Below are 23,403 nucleotides of genomic sequence, written 5' to 3'. Positions count from 1 at the left end.
TACATTTTTGATTTATTTAAAAAAATCCTTTTAAGATCTGTCTTGAGAATAATAATCAGGCAATTTGAGTTAGTTATTTTTCACAAAAAAAGTAAGCATTCTTTAATCAATGCCAAACCATCAGGATAAGTTGATTTTAAATGACTGAAATCCCTGTTTTTAAAACAAGGAACAAAGTTCTGCTTGTATTTATGGAGTATTTAGTTTTGTTGTATGAAAGTATCTTTTAATTTCCTTGTGGCCAGAAGAACTCATTTACTTTTTGAAGTCTCTTTGAAGAACAATAAATGGGTGCAGTTAGTAGAAACTCCCAGTAGTGATTAGTTCACTATGGGGCCTTTGCAGTCTGTGGACAATGATTTCCAATAATTTGCATTCAAAACCCGTTCAGAAGATCACAAAGTAAATTTGAGTTGGCTTTTTTAAAATGTTTGGCATTCTGTGAAGTTTTTACATCAATTGCATTGAGTTTGGTGGAATAGAACTGTAAAAATGAACACCATCAAGAGGACATATATATTTAGACCACCCCTGAACATCTCGCATGCCTGCTTTAATGCTTATGGAAATTACTAAGCCACTGCTGTAATGTATTGGATGCACCACAATAATATGCAGCAATTTATAAGCATTAGAGGAGGGTACAGAACCTGTAAAGATGTCTTTGGGTTCAAGTATGTTGTTTCATGAGGATGCGGGAGGAGGAAAGCGGATATGTTCCTAATCCTTTACATAACGATGAATGAAAAATCGGTTCTTTAAGCCCATTGCTGAAGAAAATGAGGAAGTATCTGGTTTGCTGGTGGTCTGCAGTAAACCATAATAGTCTGGTTCTTGGCTTCGTACATTTTATTGCCAAGGAATTGAAGGAAACATTGTAATTATTTCTGCCATTTATATCCGAAACATGGTGGTAAATACAACAGTCTAATTTGCTTATTTTAATATTTTTCTAACTGGTAGTGCATGACTGCTTGCAGTAATACATAATAAATTCCTGTGTCACTAACATGCTGTTGGGAAACAATTGGAGCAAAGTAGATAAATATTTTGCATCAATTTGCAATCTTTATAGTTTTGTATTTTATTCCTTTTTAAGGAATGTGAAAAATACGCATTTTGCTGCTCCTGCAAATTTGAAAAATTGAATAGTAAAGTGAATAATATTGAGTTAATGAGCGAATATTTGATTCCATATCAATGTATGGCATGTTGTGTATATAAAGAATTGATTGCTGGTACACAGCACCAACAATATTAGTACTGGGGGTCAGTTGATATAAAAAGCCTAATCTAGAAAGTTGAGGCTCATTATAAAAAAACAGCACCACAGATTTGCTTCACAAATGGTATCGTGCAAGGTTAATATTTGTTGGAACTGTTTAAACTTAATTTTTCGACCATTGGTTGCTTTATTAATCAAAGTTCGAGCATCACACGTGATTTTTAATAGATTTCTATAACCTCTGCTCTCAGACGCAGAGCTGCAGATTCAAGGTCCTAAAACATAGATGTATTTTATTGCTTTTGATATTCGTACAATTTGTCAGGAAAGTTGTGTGTAATTAATATCTTCCTTCAAGATAATCTACTCTACAATGTAATTAGTAATTGACCAGACAAGCGAAAGTGAAATATGTTTCTAAAGGAATTTTAATGTGTTTATTTGCACTGAGCAGGAGTTATTGCTATCCACATTATATGTAGATGATCTGGAACTGATCAGAAATAGTTTGCAGATTAAATTTAATACATTATGTATGAAGTGAATGTAAATGGATCGACTTATGTTTAGAAATACTTTCATGACAGTTATATGGACAGATGCAAATAAGAGTCCTAAAGCGAGTAAATGACTTGAAGATGACAAAATGACATGGAAGCATTTAATGGATAATTAACTTGGACCAGTGGTATAGCTTGAAATGCAACAATAAAGCCGATGGTAGTTTGTAAGGTGCATCTAAAACTACAAACAAGATGGGAAATCACGAGGGATTTTGAATCTCTAAATTACATTGTTACGTTGGCATTGTTTAAACTGAACAGTTTTGATTGCTGTCGCCACAAACATATCCATTGGATTTTAGCCTTTGTTACTTCTACCAGATATCAATCTGCAGCAACCAAAATTGTTGAAGTGAATTAGACGGGATTATTACATTCATACTCTCCAGCACCCAAACTCAATCTGTCAAAAGATGACAGCCCTGCACCTTATTATCCAGTGCAATACCAAAAAGGTGTGAAAACTGCATGAAGACATAGTGTTACGCTTCACAGCACGGACCAGAAAGATCCCAGGTTAAATCCCTGCTCTCAAATTGTAAGTCCCACCCTTAGTGGTAATATGGAATTACAATTGGATGTTGTTTTTTTTAACGGGAGGTTTTAAGTACTCTAGCCTTACAAAGGGAATATGATAACGTGCTAGACAATGGAACGCCTTTGTAACATTGTGATTCATCTAGCCAGGCCCAGGATTATCTCTGAATAATGCCATTGGATCTTTATATATAATTAAAATGGGCAGGTGCAGCCTTGGTGAAAAGTTCAATTCAATGTACAGCAAATTTGAAAATATAGTATCCATTCATTGCCTGAAGTGTCATCTTAGATTGTGTGTTCTGGTGCTATGTCTGAACCTGCAACCTTCTGATTTGTGGAGGGAGGGGCAGGGAATCACTGAACCTCACCCAAATTTGGGAAGTCTGTGGGTGGAGAGGAATAAAGTAATCTTGTTTTGTTTATTTGTCACTTTTAGCAAAGGGAAACCTTGCGTTTTTGAATCATCCAATGTTTAAATCTCCATCTACCTTAGCTTATAAAATATATGTTTGGTACCAAGTTACAGAATTTAGATCTGATGAATGGGTATCCCAGAAACATTGCCACCCGCAAGGTTGAATCATCCCATAATTACCTGCTTACACTTCTATGCTGTATGGTTATCTAATTAGAGGGTTATGAATGACCAGAGTCAGCTTTATGGAAATTCTTGCAAATTTGTTTCAAGCATTTTTCAAGCTTATGACTCTTGGATGCTGCCGATTTTGACTTGGGGAGAACTTGGCTTATGGATACCTCGGGAATGAAACCCTTGTGTAACCCGTGGGCTGCTTGTACTCAGAAAATCACCTTCGTTGACTAGAGATTGAATTTGATGTGAAATGCACCGCAGTTCCACAAGTCGCAAGATGTTTAGATGGTGGGGGGGGGGGTCTGTGACAATATTTATGCCCATTATATTGAGTAATATTACCAGATGTGTGTCTGTGCCTACATCAAATGAAACTGCATTTTAAACTTCCAAAGAAAAAAAGATTTTCTGAAATCAGGAACAGAAATACAGAATTAGCCAGTTAAGTAGTTCGATCATCAATACCCAACTCCAATTGCCAGACTTGTATAATTCCTTGATTTTTATTTCCAAAAAATCTTGTCAGTCTTGGTCTGTCTAAGATTTCAACTGATTTATCTTGATCAGTTCCAGAGTTTTGCATTGCGTCTGTGCTTTTATTTATTTGTATCCCTCCTCTAATTACGCTCAGTCCTGGGGCTATACCTTAAAGAAATATTGTCCTTGAAAGAATACAGTGTGGATTCACCAGAATGTTACCAGATCTCCAGATGTTAAATTAAAAATGGTTAAGCAAAGCATGACTATATTTTCTAGAAAAATTAAGGTAAAAAGGAATGGGGCAGATGGAGAGAAATATTGTCCATTAATAAGATAACCTTAGACCAAGGGACTTAAATTTAATTTAAACTTGTGCATCTACCCATTAAGTTAAGACTTGTGGATCCCTGCATCACTAAACGCAGTGTATTATTTCAATGAAATGTTTTAATCATAATAATCATAATCATACTTTATTAGCCAAGTATGTTTTGCAACATACGAGGAATTTGATTTACCATACAGTCATACCAATAAAAAGCAACAAGGCACACAAAATACATTTTAACATAAACATCCACCACAGTGACTTCTCCACATTCCTCACTGTGATGGAAGTTGGGGGAAAAAAAAGTTAAATCTCTTCCTTTCCTCAGTCGGGGGCCTCGAGCCTTCCGTTGACAGGACGATCTTGGCTCCCGTAGCCGGCAGTCGGGCCCTCCTTATCAGGGCGATCAAGCTGCCGCATTGGGTGGGGATCTCAGCTCCCCAGGGTCGGGGCTGGTTGAACCTCCTGCGACTTTGGAGCTTCCTGACATCAGTCTCTACCCGAGGCTGCGAGCTCCTCGATGGTGAAATCCGCAGGAGCGTCGATCCCAGGCAAGGGATCGCAGGCTCCGATGGTAACTCCATGGCCCCGTGGTGGGGCTCAAAGTCAGTCTCGAGCAAGTCCGCCAGCTCCATGATGTTAGGCCGCAGAGCGACCGGAGATACGATCCGGAATACAACCGAGTCCCCGGCAAGGTAAGATATTGAGAAAAAGTTTCCCCCGACCCCCCAACCCCCCACATAAAACAAACCAGAGAACATTAACGCATACTTTTTAAAACACACTAAAAATAACAAAAAAGACGAAAAGACAGACAGACCTTTGGCGAGGCTGACGGCGCCACCCAGTGGAATCTTTCATCTATCTTTATCGGTTCTTCTGCTGCCCAAGAGATTTAACTGGTATGGAACCAAGATTGATCGATGGGTGGCTAGAGTTGAGTTCTTGGCAAGCATGATATAATTAAATATTGGAGCGAGCTTAAATGGCTGAATGACTTATTCCTGTTGCTTTTTTATTTGTACACTTACTAACTTTTACTAAGACTGTTAAGCCTATTGATTGGAAACTGGCCGTGAACGCTACAGAACTTTTTATTAAACTCGCAGCAAAAGTAGTGATAGTGAAACAAATAACTTGACATACTGTTAGACAATATCCATGGATGTTATAGCCTGTGCAGAATAAAATAGTTTACAATAATGATGAGGGATTCTGTTGCCTTAAACTTTTCTCTTACCTATTAGATTACTTTTTTTTTAAAGAACATGGGGTATATCCAATACATATTCTTCACCTTAATGGGTTATTTGATTACGCTCATTCCTAATTTTAGGTGCTTTTCGTGGGCAAATTAGCTTCTGACTTTCTAGTGTTATTTTGATATGATACTTTGTGGTGTTTTATATTCATAAAAGATGATAAGCAAATGCAAGCTTCTGCACTAATTTATTCTTATCTGTGATATTATTAAGGTATGGTACCTTGTGATTGTATTGTCAAATATATAAAAGTATTAAGAAATATAATTTCTGCTCTTCTACTGTCAAAGGCTGTTTTGTCCAGCATACTCAGAAAATTGATTTTTTATACATTAAATGTATTCTGAAATTAACTTTAACACAAGTGTTAATCATTAGCATCTTTAGAGAATAGAACAACATTAATTTTAGCCCCGAGTTCATACCGAGTCTCAGTTATTTTTCTTATATTTCATTTTCTTTAACCAGTTGATTCCTCGCAGAGAAATGGCAAGCTGGCACTGTTTATCCTTTGATTAGAAATGTAGATGAGGCTGAAAAGAAAAGAAAAAACTGCCCACAATCTGATATAAATTACTAAAACGTGTGCAGAGCCAAAGGATTGAAGGTTGGAAATTAGCCAGCATTCTGTGGTCGTTAGTATAATATGACCACTTATTGTGCATTTGACTGTTGCAAGATAAATGGGCTCCTACCTAATCTCCAAACTTATATCGTGCAAAACAGTCAGAATCTTTTGAAATAGCAATTTTTATTAGAAGTCTTCCCTGTAACCGTTGAAGCTGTGTTCATTTTCTTCAGGATTAAAACACCAGCGAAAGAAGAGCTTGAGTAGACTTTCATAACAAAAAATATTTCAATATCAAATTTGGTCTCTTCAACAAAAAAAGTCAACCTACCAGTGTCATAGCTTGAACAAACTGGTTGTCTGGTCTGCTTGTTGAATTCTTGTAGTCAGGCTCTGTATACAGTTTCTATCAGACCAGGCAACTAATTTTCACCAAGATATAGTTCAACTATTCACTAATAATGTCAAGATCCCTGTTGGGGTGAAACCCATTCATTCTCTAATATCAATAGGCCAGAAATTATCCATCGATTCACTCTTCTTACAGCAATCACCAAGAACCCTTGATCAAAGGTGCATCCCATTTATTCTAGTTTTCAGCTGATTATGGATCTTAAATGAGCCTTAAAATGGATCTTGAAATCTCTTGCAATAGAAAGTGGCTTTTGACAAGATAATACAGTGGGACCCAATCCTACACTGCCCATTTTTATCCCCTTTCTAAAATCCACAAGTAGGACTGCCCTGGCAGACCCATTGTCTCAACCTGCTCCTTCCATACCAAAGTATTTCCAGGTTTCTCTTCCTTTTCCCCCCATCACCCCAGTCCAATCAGTCTGAGGAAGAGTCCATCTGAAATGCCATTCCCTCCACAGATGTGGCCGGACGTGCTGAGTTCTTCCGGCAATTCTTTTTTTGCTTAAGGTCCTAGCATCTGTAGTTTCTTGTGATTCCTGACTACCATGTGGAACCATGTGGCAACACTCGTCCATATAGATGACATTTGCTGTACCGCTTTCGCCAATCCTGCAAACTATCACCAGGTTTCAAGCACTATTTCCCACGTGCAAAGCCATGCTGACTATCCCGAATCAGCCAATTCCCACTAAATTCTGGTAGATACTTTGCATCGCTGACATCAGGCTCTGCTGGCCTATAGTTCCCTGTCTAGTTTGTTAATCAGTATCGGTCTTCTGTTTGATTGTTATGGTAAAGTTTTCTTAATATTATAGGGTCATACAGCCCTTTGGCCTAACTCATCCATGCCAACAATGATGCCCCATCTCAGCTAATCCCATTAACCTGCCTTCTGCACCCAATATTTGCATTTAACTGAATTTGGAGACTCTTGCCATGTAAAATCTTCCAAGATTGTTTGTATCGCTCTTAAGACAGCTGTAACACTGAAGATTAAGCTGTTTTTTTAATTAGTTGTCTTTTATTTTTGTTAACAGCTATGGACCAACAGAGAATGACGCAAAGTGCTCCTGTTAAAACACCATCATCCATGGGTCCACATAGCCCTCATAGCCCACAAGGGGGAGCAATATCAGGCTCCAACAAACAGCAACAGATGAGACTCCAGCAACTCCAATTTGAGAAGGAAAGACTTCGATTGAAACACCAAGAACTCTTACGACAGGTAACATTTTTCTAAAGCAATTAAGCTAAGCCAATTACACTGACATCACATTTAGAAAATAGATTAATTTGGTTTCCATTTACACTGTGTGCACTACACTATTTCCATTTACACTGATGTGCATTACACTGTTTCCATTTACACTGATGTGCACTACATTCTGTGTGCTTTTCTCTGCAAGATTTGCATTAGAATCTATGTCTGAGGATAATCTTGAATGACATCGCTATTTCATACACTATCAGTGTAACTGGTTTTCCTTTTGTTGACTACTGGTTATGTTGTATGCTTTGCTCACACCAGTTATCATTATGGTTGGTAACTAGAAACATAGAAAATAGGTGCAGGAGTAGGCCATTTGGCCCTTTGAGCCAGTTGTTCAATATGATCATGGCTGATCATCCAAAATCAATACCCCGTTCCTGCTTTCTCCCCATATCTCTTACCATTTGCCCTAAGAGCTATATCTCTCTCTTTAATACATCCAGTGAATTGGCCTCCATCGCCTTCTGTGTCAGAGAATTCCACAAATTCACAACTCTCTGGGTGAAAACGTTTTTCCTCATCTCAGTCCTAAATGGCCTACTCCTTATTCTTAAACTGTGACCCCTGGTTCTGGATTCCCCCAATATTGGAAACATATTTCCTGCATCTAACCTGTCCAATCTCTTAAGAATTTTATATGTTTCTATAAGATCCCCTCTCATCCTTCTTGAAAACTATAAAGGTAACTCCAGCTCTTTATTTGTCTGGAACAGTACTTCCCTCATGCTTCAACACAATGTAAATATGTTAAAATTCTGCAGCCTGAAAATCTTTTGGCAATTATCTGGGAAAATAATGAACTTTGCAGCCCAATGAACTTGGTTGTGTTTACCTTGGTTCAGTCTGTGTGGTCTGGTCTTGCCCATGTTGGCATTATTGCCTGCTATTTGGTTTAGTATTGCAGAAGAAGCACGAAATAGGCTAATATACACCGATCAGCCAAAACATTATGACCACTGACAGGCAAAGTGAATAACATTGATTATCTTGTTACAGCACCTGTCAAGGGGTGGGATATATTAGGCAGCAAGTGAACAGTCAGTTCTTGAAGTTGATGTGTTGGATGCAGGAGAAATGGGCAGGAGTAAAGACCTGAGCAACTTTGACAAGGGCCAAATTGTTATGGCCAGACGACTGGGTCGGAACATCTCTGAAACGGCAAGGCTTGTGGGGTGCTCTCGGTAAGCAGTGGTGAGTACCTACCGACAGTGGTCCGAGGAGGGACAAACCACAAACTGGCGACACGGTGTTGGGCGCCCAAGGCTCATCGATGTGCAAGGGCAACGAAGGCTATCCCGTCTGGTCCGAACTGACATAAGGTCTACTGTGGCACAAGTCACAGAAAATTTTAATAGTGGTCACGGGAGGAATATGTCACAATATTCTTGCCTGCTGCGTATGGGGCTGCATACGGAGGACCAACAGCATATTAGGCAGGTGGTCATGAGGATTTGGCTCATCAGGTCATAATGTTTTGGATGATTGGTGTACTTGTGGCGGCTCCCGAGGGTCGGGCCATACCACTCACGACCCCTCGGCACGGGAATGGGTCGATCCAAGGAGGCGGACTTCAGCCGGGAGTATAAAGGTCAAGGACCGCATGACTCTCACTCTCCTTGAGTTCCAGCTAGCTACAGTAAACTCACTTTCTCTAGCACCTGACTACTTGTCATTATTTCGGCCTACTTGGCACACTACATTGGTGACCCCGAACGGTCCATTATAGGAAAATGGACAAGACATGGAGCGCAGCCTTCGCCTCGCTGTCCGAGAGCGCTACACCGGCTATCGAGGCGATTTCCGTAGCCCTCCCTACCTTTTGGCCCTCATAAGACCTCCGCCGCGACGCCCATCGAGCACCGCTTCAGAGACCTTATGAGGGCCCTTTCAAAGTGCTGAAACACGGCGAGACAACTTTTGTGTTGGACATGGGGGGCCGACCGGAGGCCGTGTCAATTAATCGCCTTAAACCAGCGCACTTGGACATTGACCAGCCGGTGCGGGTTACACAGCCTCGGCCGCGCGGGCGCCCCCCTTTGCAAGTGCCTCCAACACTGCACCCGCCGATCCCCTCATCTCGACCGGTATTTGTACCCCCTTCTCCGCCCCCGTTTGTCCCTCCAGCTGTGCCCCCGCCAGCCCCCCCGGTTGTCCCTCCAGCTGTGCCCCCGCCAGACCCCCCGTCGGACGGGTACCGTACACGGTTCGGTCGACTAGTGCGACCGCCGGTGCGTTTCGTGCCTCTGGTTCTGGGGGGGGGGGGGTCCTGTGGCGGCTCCCGAGGGTCGGGCCATACCACTCACGACCCCTCGGCACGGGAATGAGTCGATCCAAGGAGGCGGACTTCGGCCGGGAGTATAAAGGTCAAGGACCGCATGACTCTCTCTCTCCTTGAGTTCCAGCTAGCTACAGTAAACTCGCTTTCTCTAGCATCTGACTACTTGTCATTATTTCGGCCTACTTGGCACACTACATACTTCTCTTTTAATGTCCAAAAGAATGAAGAAATGCATTCTTTTGGATATCTGACATTTCCTTTTCTGTTCCTTGGTTGATTAGCCGTTGACAAATTGTAGGCTGATGTAATGTGTTCTAGTTTGATAAAACCGTAAAGTATGGCTAGCACGGAGGATAATGGAAGGGGCAGGATAGCTGCCTCTGCTGTGATTCCACATCATTTGTTCCAGGATGATGACTGTTCCAACAAAGCTAGCCAGCTAGATTCACTGAAGCTCTTTGATGCCCTGAAGCATTGAAGGCCTGTGCTCCCACGCTCATGGCTGGTAACACTGTCAGTATGATTGGGGCCATTGGATGTGAATGTTTGGATATTAATCTTAAATAATATTGGAACCCAATATTGTTAGAGATTAAAAATGCCACTTCATTAGTTAGCAATAATTTCAACCTAACTAAAAATAAAGAGTTTATTTTTCTCCTTCACTTGAAAGTGAATCAGCGTTTCCACCAGGTTTTTCTTGGCACAGATTTCGGCACATTTGCTCGTCCAAGAGCTGCTAAGTTTGCAGAAGGCTGTTGCCTTCTATGAGGGTCTGCCCCGGCAGGATGGAAGATGAAGTCACTGAGATAAGGTTACGTATCACTGTTGCGAGCCGGGGTTACCCTGGGGACACCTGGGAGTGCTGGCATTTATGTTGGTGTCGGAGCAGAAATACTGACATGGGGGCCGGAGATTCCACTGGTGCGGAGCTTCATGCTGCTGGATCAATGGGATCAATCTTTTAATTCCAGTCTTTTTTAAAAGAGAAGCCCCAAAAGTGTCTTCCGTTATTGCAATAACTCAGTAGACCATCATAATGTAGGGTCGAATGTCAGGGTCATAAAGCTAGACAGCGTGAAAGCGGACCCTTCAACCCACTTTGTCCATGCTGACAAAGTTGGCATTCTGAGTTGCTCCTGTTCACCAGCAATTGACCCATATCTTTCTGAAGCCTTCCTATCCAAAGATCTGTCTCCGATGTTTTTTGAAGGTCATATGTTCAGCTTCTACATCTTCCTTTGGCAGCTCATTCCAGATATGGACTACCTCTCGCCACTCACCCAAAGCGTATGCCCTCAAATTATAGAATCAGCTTTCCTGCGAAAAAGACTTTTATCCTTGTCCCTCATGAACTCACACAACTTAATAATGCCACCCCTTAGCCTCCTATAACCAAAGCAAAAACTCCCAGCCTATCCCTGTGACCTCAGCTCTTCCCGAAGTCCAGATAACACCCTGGTGACTTTTTTCTGAACTTCAAGGTGTCCTTCCTATAGCTGCTTGACCAGCATTGCGCACAGTACTGCAAGTGTGGTCTCACCAATGACTTGTACAGCTGCACCAACTTTTATACCCCGTACCCTTCCCAATGAAGGCATGCATGCCAAATGCTGCCTTTACCACTCCATCTACCTGACTTGTCACTTTGTTCTCCAACACTCTCCAGGCTCCACCACCTACTGTGCAAGACCTACCAGCATTTGGCAAAACCAAGTAAAACACCACACTTTGTCAGAGTAAAATTCCATTAGCCAGTTCTTGTCCCACCTTCCAAACTGATCCAGATCCTGTTGTAAGCTTGGATGTCCGTTATCGCTTTCCATATTGCTAATTTTGGTATTGCCTGCAAATTTATTAATAATGTTAACTATATTGACATCCAAACTCGGTTAATGTAGATAAGAAACAACAGGGACCCAGTACTGACTCCTGTGTGTTCCACTGGCCTCAGGCTTCCAATCAGGAAAAATTCACAGAGGGATTCACTTGATCCCAACTACCTAAATCTGACTATACTTATTTCCCTGAACAGAACTTCAACATCTCTCGTCAACCAGGGTTCCTTACACCTGCGTAGCCTTGCCCTTCACTTCAAAAGGACCACTCTGCCTTTGCACCCTTACTATCTCACTTTTGTAAGCCTCACACTTGCCAGTCGTCCCCCAACCTGCAAACAGACTCTCCCAATCGACTTAAGCAAGTTCCCGCCTGATGCCACCAACATCAACCTTGCCTCAATTTATTGCCATTGGTTTATTATGGTCATGTGTACTGAGATGCAGTGAAAAATCTAGTCAATCAAATCATACTGTACACAATAACAATCAAGCCATGCTGCAGGTAATACAAAGAGAAAAAAATACTAGAGTGCAGTGTTACAGCATTATAGTAAAATTAAAAAATAGTGCAAGGTCTGCAGTGTCATTGTCTACTAATCTTGTTCTCCTGCATTTCAATATTTGGCTCAACCTTTCTGCTCTAGGACCCTTTCTTCTCCCTGCCCCCACCCACACCCCCTCTCATGTCAATCTCGCTAGGGAAATACTGAAAGGCATCTGTAAACAATACTCGACAGTCAAAAGAAACAACGCTAAGTGCCTTTTGACTGTAGATTTTTGTTTTGTGTGCATTGGGAGGGGGTGAGGGTAACATGGTGAATTATATCATGCCTCTATGTCACATTGCATCTGTGTAATGTAAACCTGAAGATTTTGCCAGTTAAATAAAATATTACTGATTGACTATCATTTATTAAAACAACATGTTTGAAAAACACGGCTTATGAAATAAAAACAAATTATTCAAAAGGCATACTTTGGCTTCAGAATTAATTGTCTGCACCCTGTTCTCAGGAAATGGCCTTGCGCAGTCAGCTACCAACTATTGAACAAGATGGCAGTCCTCAAAATCCCGTTACGTCATCTGCAATACCACAAGATGCAAGGACAATGACAACCAACAGTTCAGATCCGTTCCTTAACAGGTGAGAACTGAATCTAAAAGCATGTATGTTACTGCTATATAACAACATTCTGTTTTTGCAATATATTTTTACAGATTGAGGCAATGAGAACATGTGAAACATTTACTCATAGCTGTAAGTTTCACTTATAACAATTGCAGGCAGATGTGCACTTAGTCCTGCCAAAGAAGTGCCTGTAAATATTTGGGATAGGGATATCAACATCTTTCTTGAGGACTTCCTAAATAAGGAAATCTTTGGGACTATAATGTGCCAGAATACAGTATTAAGCACAGTGTGTGTTTGATTTGCCTTCCAGAGTTGTGCTATTCTTCTAGAAGCAGTTTATTTTAATAAAATCACAATACCTTTTTACGAACTGATAATTAATAATTAGCCTTTTGAACGAGTTTTTCATACATAATATATGTATTTATGTTACTGAATCAACAAATTGGAGAATGTTTATTATACTTGAAAAGGACAACTGAAAAGAATTGTTAGTTATTTAAAGATTGAGGTATTGAATCAAAATGAAATCTGAGAATTTATTCGAAGAGCTTTAATTTAGCTGTTACTTTGCTGGCCTGTTGCCAGATACTTTGAAACCACACTTATCCAACAATATGATGGTCAATTTCACAAAAACAACAACTCTTTCCTTGACTGAACAGTCCTTTCAAAATGTATCATTATATGTTGCTCATAATTTGAATCTGCTCACAGATTCAGAGCAATTTGTGAAGTTTCTATTCCCCACCCTTTTAAAACTGTCTTCATCCTGTTTTCTGAAAAAACACCTTATGCCATGTTATTAAACGATTAGTGTGTTTGTGAGGTTGCCTCAAATTTATGTCCCCAACCCATGTAGAATTGATAAATCTCCCAGTCACGTTCTTGCCTCCACCAAAGCACTGGAACAGTCTCAAGGCATAAATTGCAGGTTCTACGCCTTGCCACGGCTTGACTCTTATTACCTCTCCGTTGGCAATGTCATCCCTGGGCATGGGCTGGCTTCCACATGTACACTGATAATATCCTGCTCCCCCTTTTTCAATATCTCATCTCAGTCCTTCACAGCCTTTATTTGTTGATGGCTTCTCCGCCATTCAACCAATTTTGTCAGAATTGCTGTATCCTTCAGATAAATTGTATTGAAGACTAAAATACTTGCCATAGAATCTGTCCTTCCTGCTGGTTTAGTCGTTGACTCTCTCAGAAACTTATCTAATGGTTGAGTATAGCTTCCAGCCAATATTTCCATATCACTGTAATTTGCTGCTCAGAAGCTGAAATCGAAAGGGAGAACATGTGTATAAAGACAATCTTTTCATAGACTTTTACAGTTTAATTTTGCCTACTTTTCCCCTCAACTGGTTTATTTTTCTCTACAGTGGGACATATCATTCCAGGGAGGAGAGTACGGACAGTGGACTCGGCATGAACAGCTACGGTGTGCCCAGAACGCCTGATGATTTCCTTAACAGTGTTGAGGAAATGGACACAGGTCTGTTTGGTTACGAGAAATATTGTTCTTAAAGCTGATGCAATGTTTAAGCCAAATTTATTGAATTAAGTAATTTTTGAAAATTAGGACATTATGTCCAGCATCTTCTGTTGATCCCAAGATCTCTGGTTTCTATCAGCGTGGATGCAGGATGCAGTCATCTGCTGGAATCCTTGTCCTCCTGACATTGCTCTGGCCCAAAGCAGTGCACAAACTGTTCACTCCTGGCACAGGTAACTGGATTTGCTGGCAGAAATCCTTTGTCAACCAGTGAGGTCCTAACACACCCACTTTCTCCTACTGCTCCCCTCTTCCTGGCTGAACAATCAAGTACCTCTTAAAGATTACAATTTGATGAAGTCAAATAACAACGTGACTAATGTATTCCCATTGATCCTGTGGGGCTTCTCGTACCAGATGTAGACTCGTCGTACCCAGTCTGAGAACTGAGAACCTGAAGATTGCCACTCGATTGAACAACTTTAGAGTGAGCTTGCGTGCTGGTAAATCTGCGTAGACTAAAAGGTTGACTCCATTGCATCGATTTCTTCAATAAATTACCCATACGCCCATATGACTGACTGACTGTTAATGAACATGATTTTTCTGAGGATAAATGTTGTCTTGTGTTATACCACACCATGATAATACAAGGTGATCCCTAAATTGTATTGATTTAACTGATCTTGTCCTCGATGTTAGTTTGTACATCATGGTGTCAACAGTTACCTGCAGTTGGAAGAACCACCAGATTTCCTCCCCCCACCCCCCTATTTGTTCTCCAGTTGCCCATGTAATGCTGTGTAAATGAGGAGATATTGAATAATCGCCATTTATGATACATCCCATGCTTAAATGCAATATGGAATATTATGGAAAGGAGCATAGTGCATCCAGAATAGGAAATTAAGGACATTTTTTTGTGAGTAGGAATACATTCATTTGAGTAAAACAGCATTGTAATTGTTGATTTAAAAAAATATATAGAATGTTTGTTCAATTAGGCTGTTTTCACCTTCTTTTGGTTTCTTTATCCAGGTGAAAACCTTGGCCCAAATAACCTAAATTCCCAGCAGAGCCGTTTTCCAGACTACTTAGAAAGTATTCCAGGAACTAATGTGGACCTTGGAACACTGGAAGAAGACAGCATGAATGTGGAAGGAGAGGAATTGATGCCAAGCCTGCAAGAGGCATTAAGCTCCGACTTTCTTAATGACATGGAGTCTGTCCTTGCTGCCACAAAGATAGATAAAGAGAGCTTTCTGACATGGCTATAGGATTCTTAATCCTATGGACTATTTTATTCTGTGAAGGATGAGAAAACTTTATAACATTTTTATAACTTGATTGGAAGTTCAGTGAGTCTCTTCTCCTGATGCAAGATTAGATGAACTCTGAATATTTGGACAGGATTATGCCATTTAGTATTCCACACATTTTGGAAATAGTGATTAGCAAATGTTATATCCCATTTTTACCTACATTATCTTGAAGAGCTAGTATACCCTGTTGATTTTTTGTATTCAATTTATATCCATGGACAATACCTGTATGATTTTTGTTTGATTCCTTAGTTTTGCAGCAATGATTACATTTTTTTGCTTTCCGAATTATTTTTGAAACCCGATAAATTTTTGTGTTTAAATCAAGTAACATTATCTTTTACTTTGGGCTTATTCTGTATTAGACTTATTCAACAGCTGCTGAACTATCAACAGAGATTCGGGTGCTAGTTAAGTGCCTTTGCCTAGCTCCTTCAAAGCATTGTCACATCTTGCATCCTAATATGCTGCCTACATGGATTTTATTTTTAGGTGGTGTCTTCCATTTCATGGGATACACCACAAAGATGTATTTCTTTTGTCTTTGAGCTATTAAATTTCAAGCAGCTGTGTAATTAATTCTGGGGGTTGGTGAACTCTCACAAAGTGAACTCTCAGCTATTAGTTTCATTTGGTCTTATTTAAATATGAAAGATTTGTCAGAGGTTTTTAATTACTTGTACATGATTTTACAGTATACATTTTCGGTAATGTCTATCAAAATTATTTCAGATATGTTTGAAAGTAGGTGCTTACTTCTGCAGTTAATGAACAAATGATTATTTTACGCCAAAAGACTTGGGGCATGACCAATTTTATAAAAACTGCAGCTTATATCGATGCCTAAAGGAAATAGCCCTTGAACTTGTTTAGTCGGTTGTTGAATGGTTAAATGATTGTTTGTGTTAGATGATTAGCAGCACAGATAGTATGAAGAGTTCTATATACAGTAGTGAATGATTAAGAAAGTTCATGGTTATAAGCATTTGTATGTGTATAATAGATTTAAGAATTGCAACATATCAGCGGAAGCTTTGCGATCAAAAATGTGTCCAAAGAATATTCCTTTAAACACTGAAGTTCATAAGCTTTTTTTTGTACAATATAATTCAGTTTTTCAATTGGGAACTGTTGAATACTTTATACCCCTTTTTTGGAAAATCACTTTTAAGGTTGAAACCTTATGATCTGGTACAGGTCAGCTCCTAAGGACACCAGACTAGAGATTTTCAACCTGCATCTTGATATTTACTTATAAAGAAAACGTGGCTTGTAATTTGAATCTATGTATATTTAAATAGGTACCGGGAGAGAGCCCTGAAAATCATTTTAAATAAGTAAATCTCGTTTTCCCCTTGCTTGATGTATCCTCAGTGAGCGCTGTGTTCAAAAATCCTCATTCTTTTTTTAAAAATGGTGCGTATCTGACACAGTTGTTCCATTTATACATAAATCTCAAAAGTAGGCCTAAAAAATTATTCCCAATCAGTAGCAATAAATTAGAATGCTGCATTGTCAAATCAGAATATTATATTAGGTCCAAAGGTTATAATGCTGAAATTCTAGGCAATTCTTTCTTGCAGGTTGAATTTCTTGCAAGTTGTTTCTTGGGCATGGTTTTAAAGTTTTTGTATTGAAAGTCTTAAGCAGTATATTTATTGAAAGTGCTACATTCCAAGGCCCCTTGATTGAGTGCCTCCTTCTTTGTTCCTGCCTGAGCTTCCATTTGACAAGTAGCATTTTTATAATCAATACTCCGCTCAACATTGATTTTATGGAACTTGTAAAAATTGGACAAAGCATATTCAAACATGTGCTTATGCAACCTGCGCTCAGCGATGAGCTACAAAATTCTATTTGTATACTTTTTAGTTTTAGAACTAATGTAGTTTCATACTCAAAGTATGATCAAGTAGTACTAATTTGTGCAGCCATATTAGATTCTAAATGTTTTTTTTAAACCAAGTCCTGAATAAGATCAGTGGCATTCATTGCTTCGAAAAGAGAGTGAATTCTGATGTGTGCCATTGTGTAGAGTTCATGGTGGCTCATGAATGTGATTACCTTTTATAAAGCAAGTTAGAGAGGAAAAGTCATTGCTTTGCGTGATCATGTACAGATAGTTAAACAGGTGCAAAAACTGGTATTTTTTTAACTGGGGGTTGGTGACCTATATTGTTTAACTGGTAGGAAATGAGAGAAATCAGAGTTGGAACTAAAGCAATGCAACAAAGTTTTAAATTTGCAAAATACTTAAGTGCACATTTTTTTGAACATGCATAATGAAATCTTTTCAAACAAGCCCGAAATATCTTTAAATAGCCAGATATATGCCTGGCATACACAGAACACCAGCATTTCTGTCTTGTGATAGTTGTTAAACATGTAAAAAATATTTTATATCAGGAGTACTGGTAAATGCACACACTTCAATTTATATTCTGAAAGGTTGATTTATTTTTTTCCAAATGTACCGGCATGCCAGTATATAGAGACATACTTCATTTATTTCTGTATGTAATACTTTCCAATGGTTCATGATGATTCATATGGTATAAAATATATTCTTTGTGGCAAAGAATTGCTTGTCCCTTGCATTTTTTCTTTGGACTTGGCATTGCCTATCCCAAATTATGTGTGTGCATCTTTATAGAAAACAATTTGATATTATTCCAGTGAATTAGTAATCACTTGCTTAATATTGGAACCCTGCTGGAGTTTCTTCATTTTGCATTTCTTCAAAAAATGTTCAATCTATTATGTGCTGCTTCTTGATAAACAATGTTATAGTAATATTATCCACCCCACAAGCGTAAAATTAATTGTATGAAACTAACAACATCCCTAGCATAGATCTGTTTACCTTGGTAAAGATTAGAGACCAAATACTGGTTCACTGCTCTTTATTTGCCAGTTTAGTAACAAACCTTTGACTAGTTTAGAGATTGTGGCTGCAAACTTTGCACTGGCTCATCACAAGAATTTGAAAGAATGTTGCATTGAATTTTAAAATGAACATGTAACATTGAAATTTTAGGATAACATGAAGAAATAGAAGCAAAGTTAGGACATGTGGGCCTTGCGCCCGCACCATCACTCAATAAGAACCATTGAATGATTCTGCCACTTCCTCACACTTGATTCCCTTAATCTCAATACACATCACCCAGCTTGAAAATAGACTCAGTAGACCAGTAGAGAATTTCAAAGGTTTAAAGCTTTCTAAATGTCTCCATCTGCTGTAAATGGCTAACTCCTAATTTCCACCTTGCTCCCAAAGGTTAGGGTCTGACCAAAGGATTTTTCAGCATCTCTTGAATCTCTCTCACTCATTTATCTTAACAAGTTTGCCTTGCATTTTTTATTAACTGGAGTGAATGTAAGGCAATCCTTTTCGGTTACTCCTTGTAACCTTCAACCAAAGAATCAATCTCTGAAAGAGCAGCAAGAACTTCAACAATCCTGGCCAATTGATCTCTTTCAAAACTTTCATTATTCAGGTATGTGCATCAAAATACAAAAGCCTCATTCATTCAATGAGATTCAGAGTGCAATATGCTTGATTTATCTACCTTTCTAGTGTGAAAAAAATTGATGTGTATGTGATACGTGGCTTAGATTCTTCCCTTTTTAAATGTTCATCTTTAATGGTTTTCACAGTATACTGATAATCTCATTATGCCATAATTGTTTTCTATCTGCAGCATATACAAAACTCATCATTCACCCAAAGTCTTAAACTAGTGGTTAATATGGCTTTGGGTTAGTCAACAATCTTCACATTTTTTATTCCGGGTCGAGATGTTGCAGAAGCAATAAGACTAAGAATCAACCATGGTTTAAATATTTTTTATTTTCTGTTGCTCCATAATTGGCCACTAGAGGCTGCACCAATTTACCAATTGTATTTTTCCTGGCCTCTGTTTAATTTACTAAAATGTTTGTTATCCTTCAATATCTTTAGGAAAACATAATTTTGGAAATTGAATGAGAATGGGATTGCTTGCAAATGTGCTTGTTTATTGACTGCCCATGTAACATTTTTTCCATCCTCTTGTCAAATGTTTTCTTGCAGTGATTCACATTTTCCATGGAATGCAGATCTTGCATTTGAGGGGATGTGAAAAATGCTGGCAAATCCCTGCAAGGACATTTAATGCCTTTGTCAACTTGAGTACTACATTAGTGTCAAGTTCCTATTTCCCCTCCATAACATCGACACTGGATTGGAGGAAGAATTTTAACCACTGAGAAATGGTGTCGGCGAAAAGATAAAGCTCTCTTATCTACTTCCAAAGTTTTACAGGGATATGTTTGGCTATTTGTAAGTAACCTGCTTCTAGCATATGGAATGACCTTTAGCACTTATGCAATGTGATTGAAGTGAATTTCAAACTATTTAAGGTGATTAGAATTGGGTACAAGTTTAACTGGGAGGTTACTCTGGGAAGGTTATCATTTAAATAGAAGCCGATTGACTGGCATTTCATTGTTATGAATGAGATTTTATAATTTAAATGACATTAACAGCATACATTTGACAAATTGGAAACCATCAGGTCAAAACAGTATTTTCAAATGCAAGCGCAATCCATCAATGTATAACTGTGTAGCGACCATAGAGAATGGTCCGGGTCGTCGAACCCTCAGATTGGCCAGCAAGGTCACGTGTGAGCGCGACCATAGGGATTGGTCCAGAGAGCGACATCGCTGATTGGCCAGCGTTGTCATGTGCGCTTTTGGCGCCCGAAATGTTCAGTTCGGAGAAGTCTTCGCAGAAGACAGTAAGTTTTTGATGGTTGTCCTTACCCTTGTTGTTTAACTTTGTATTGGAATATTGCGGCTGCAATAAACTTTTTCTACAATCAACAAGTTTTCGGACTCGCCATATTGGTGACCCCGACGTGATCTGGACGATCACCGACTATGCAGGAACACGACGCCTCGTTGTTGAATGCCGCGCCTGGCACACCGGAGTTAAGCGCGGTAAGCGTTCACCTTCCGTTGTTTTGGACACATTCACCGCAATCTTGGTTTGTCCACACCGAAGCCCAATTTCATATAAAGAACATATCGGCCGACTCGACGAAGTATTACTACCTCGTCAGCGCTCTATCACCGGAGACGACCACACGCGTGATGCAGTTCATCGTTAATCCGCCTGCGGAAAGCAAGTACGAGGCAATGAAGAAATTGTTACTGTGAACCTTCGGGTTTAATAGGCATGATTGCGCTGAAAGACTTCTGCACCTACCGGACCTCGGAGATCGACGGCCGTCCGTTCTCATGGCCGAGATGATGATGCTAGCCGGTGAGCATACGGATTGCCTCATGTTCGAACAGGCATTCCGAGAGAAGCTTCCTGAGGATGTCCGACTGCTGCTCACGGATTGTTCTTTTAAGGACCCCGAAGCATATGCAGCGAAAGCGGACGCGTTCATAGCGGCTAAAAACAAGGCAAGCGGTTCGATCAACAAGGTCTCGACATCAGTGACCACGCCACAGCGACATCAAGATGGCGCCGCGTCTCCCGCCAGTTCTCCGAAAGCCCGCCAAAAAGATCCGCACAAGCACGGCTGGTGCTATTATCACCTACGATGGGGTAGAGAATCCCGCAACTGCCGCTCACCTTGTACCTTCGCGGGAAATGCCTCGGCCGATCGTACATAGGGGCAGTTGCGATTGGCCAGAACCGACGCCTCTACGTCCACGATCGATTCACGGACACAGAATTTTTGGTAGACACGGGAGCCATCGTCAGTATAGTGCCGCCGACCGACCTCGAAACCAGAACGGGTAAGACAGGTCCCACCCTCATCGCGGTTAATGGCAGCCCCATTCGCACTTTCGGTATACGGAAGATGTCCCTTGTTTTAGGCCTCCGCACGTACGAATGGCCATTCATCATAGCAGACGTCAGACAAGCGATCCTAGGCGCAGATTTTCTCTGGGCTTTTTCACTGGTCCCTGATGTCCGCGGTAACGACCTCCGACCCTCCACCAGCGAGGAGCCCGTCGCTCCGACAATCGCCTCCCCGCCCAGCCCTACTGTCCAGGCCGTCGTCGCGGCCCCTGACTCGTATGCTGAGATCCTGGCGGAGTTTCCAGAGCTGCTCATCCAACGTTTTGACACGCCTTCGGCCAAGCACGGCGTGGTCCATCACATCCGCACCGAGGGCCCTCCCGTTTTCGCTCGGGCCAGGAGACTACCGCCAGACAAACTAGTGGTGGCACGGGCGGAATTTAGGAAGATGGAGGAAATGGGCATTGTCCGTCAGTCCGACAGCCCGTGGGCCTCGCCGTTGCATATGGTCTCCAAGGCATCTGGGGGGTGGAGACCATGTGGCGATTATCGGCGTCTCAATGCTGTCACCACGGCTGATCGCTACCCCATACCGCACCTACAGGACTTTTCGTCTGGGCTGGAAGGAGCGGTGGTGTTCTCCAAAATCGATTTGGTGCGCGGATACCACCAGATTCCGGTGCGGCCGGAGGACATACAGAAAACTGCCACGATTACTCCGTTCGGGTTGTTTGAATGGTTGCGTATGCCTTTCAGTTTAAAGAACGCGGCACAGGCTTTCCAACGACTGATGGACCGTGTGGGTCGGGGTTTACCCTTTTTGTTTATTTATTTAGACGACATCCTGGTCGCCAGCCCCTCAGTGCAGGAACACCAGGTCCACTTGCGGACTGTGTTCCAGCGGCTCCAAGACCACGGGCTCATCATCCAACCCTCCAAGTGTCAATTCGGTCTCCCTTCTCTTGATTTTTTAGGGCACAGAATTACCCCTGCCGGCGCCTCCCCTTTGCCCGAGAAGTTGGAGGCTATCCGGGCATTTCCCAGGCCCACCACAGTAAAAGGACTACAGGAGTTCGTAGGTATGGTTAACTTCTACCATAGGTTCGTTCCGGCAGCTGCGCGGGTCATGCGCCCGCTCTTCCAGTGCCTTGCGGGAAAGCCGGTAGAGTTGATTTGGTCCCCGGCCGCAGAGTCGGCTTTTACAGCAGCTAAGGCAGTATTAGCAGACGCCACCATGTTGGTCCACCCGAGCCCCTCCGCCCCCACGGCCCTGACGGTTGACGCCTCTGACGTGGCGGTGGGCGGGGTCTTGGAGCAGCAGGTCGGTGGCCGTTGGCAGCCCTTGGCGTTTTTCAGCCGGCAACTAAATTCGGCTGAGCTGAAGTATAGCGCATTTGACCGAGAGCATCTGGCCCTCTATTTAGCTGTTCGTCATTTCAGGTATTTCCTTGAGGGCCGCCCATTTGTAGCCTTTACGGACCACAAACCATTAACATTTGCATTTTTCAAATTGTCTGACCCATGGTCGGCCCGCCAGCAGCGGCACCTGACTGCTATCTCCGAATTTACCACCGATGTCCGTCATGTCGCGGGTAAGCTTAATGCCGTTGCTGACGCCCTGTCTAGACCTGCTTTTTCCCCAATTTCGGCGGTGGACTGCGAGGTGGATCCCCAGGAGCTTGCGGAGGCACAGCTTCTAGCAGATACCGCCTCGGCATACCAGTCCACCACTTCGGGATTGAAGTTGGCTCAGGTAGCCTGCGGGTCGGAAGGCACAAAAGTCTGGTGTGATGTTTCCCTTCCCCGTCCCAGGCCAGTAGTACCGCCCTCCCTTCAGCGCCGGGTTTTTGATGCCATTCATGGGCTGGCGCACCCGTCCATCCGCTCCACCTCTGCTTTAGTAGCAGCTCGGTTTGTCTGGCATGGCCTACGGAAACAGGTAGCGGGTTGGGCGTGTTCCTGCGTTCCCTGTCAGACCGCTAAAGTCCAGCGCCATGTCCAGCCTCCCGTACAGGGGTTCGAGGTCCCAGCAGTTCGTTTTTTCCACATCCACGTGGATTTGGTCGGGCCTTTGCCTTCCTCCCGGGGCTACACCCACCTCCTCACGGTGGTGGATCGGTTCACCCGGTGGCCAGAGGCTTTCCCATTGTCTGATATCTCGGCAGCCTCTTGTGCCAGGACTTTGGCCCTCCATTGGGTAGCTCGTTTCGGGGTCCCGGCAGTTATTACCACTGACAGGGGGCCACAGTTCACTTCGTCCCTCTGGGCCGCGCTCGCAGAACT

At 41.6% G+C, this 23,403-nt stretch overlaps 1 protein-coding gene across 2 annotated transcripts in view; it reads left to right on the top strand.

Moving 5' to 3' along the window:
• Positions 1 to 17,883, top strand: part of yap1 (Yes1 associated transcriptional regulator) — an 87,343-nt gene extending 69,460 nt beyond the window's left edge. For both annotated transcript variants that reach the window (XM_078402797.1, XM_078402796.1), the window contains 4 exons: positions 7,013 to 7,200; positions 12,379 to 12,509; positions 13,883 to 13,995; positions 15,034 to 17,883. In XM_078402797.1, coding sequence (XP_078258923.1) covers positions 7,013 to 7,200; positions 12,379 to 12,509; positions 13,883 to 13,995; positions 15,034 to 15,272 — 671 coding nt within the window. In that variant the 3' untranslated portion in view covers positions 15,273 to 17,883. The remainder of the gene's footprint in view (positions 1 to 7,012; positions 7,201 to 12,378; positions 12,510 to 13,882; positions 13,996 to 15,033) is intronic.
• Positions 17,884 to 23,403: the final 5,520 nt, after the last annotated feature.

Source organism: Rhinoraja longicauda, chromosome 7 (assembly GCF_053455715.1).
Source record: "Rhinoraja longicauda isolate Sanriku21f chromosome 7, sRhiLon1.1, whole genome shotgun sequence".
In the NCBI taxonomy this organism is placed as follows: domain Eukaryota; kingdom Metazoa; phylum Chordata; class Chondrichthyes; order Rajiformes; family Arhynchobatidae; genus Rhinoraja; species Rhinoraja longicauda.
Note: the sequence above shows the minus strand (reverse complement) of the source record. Positions and strands in the feature narration are given on the sequence as shown.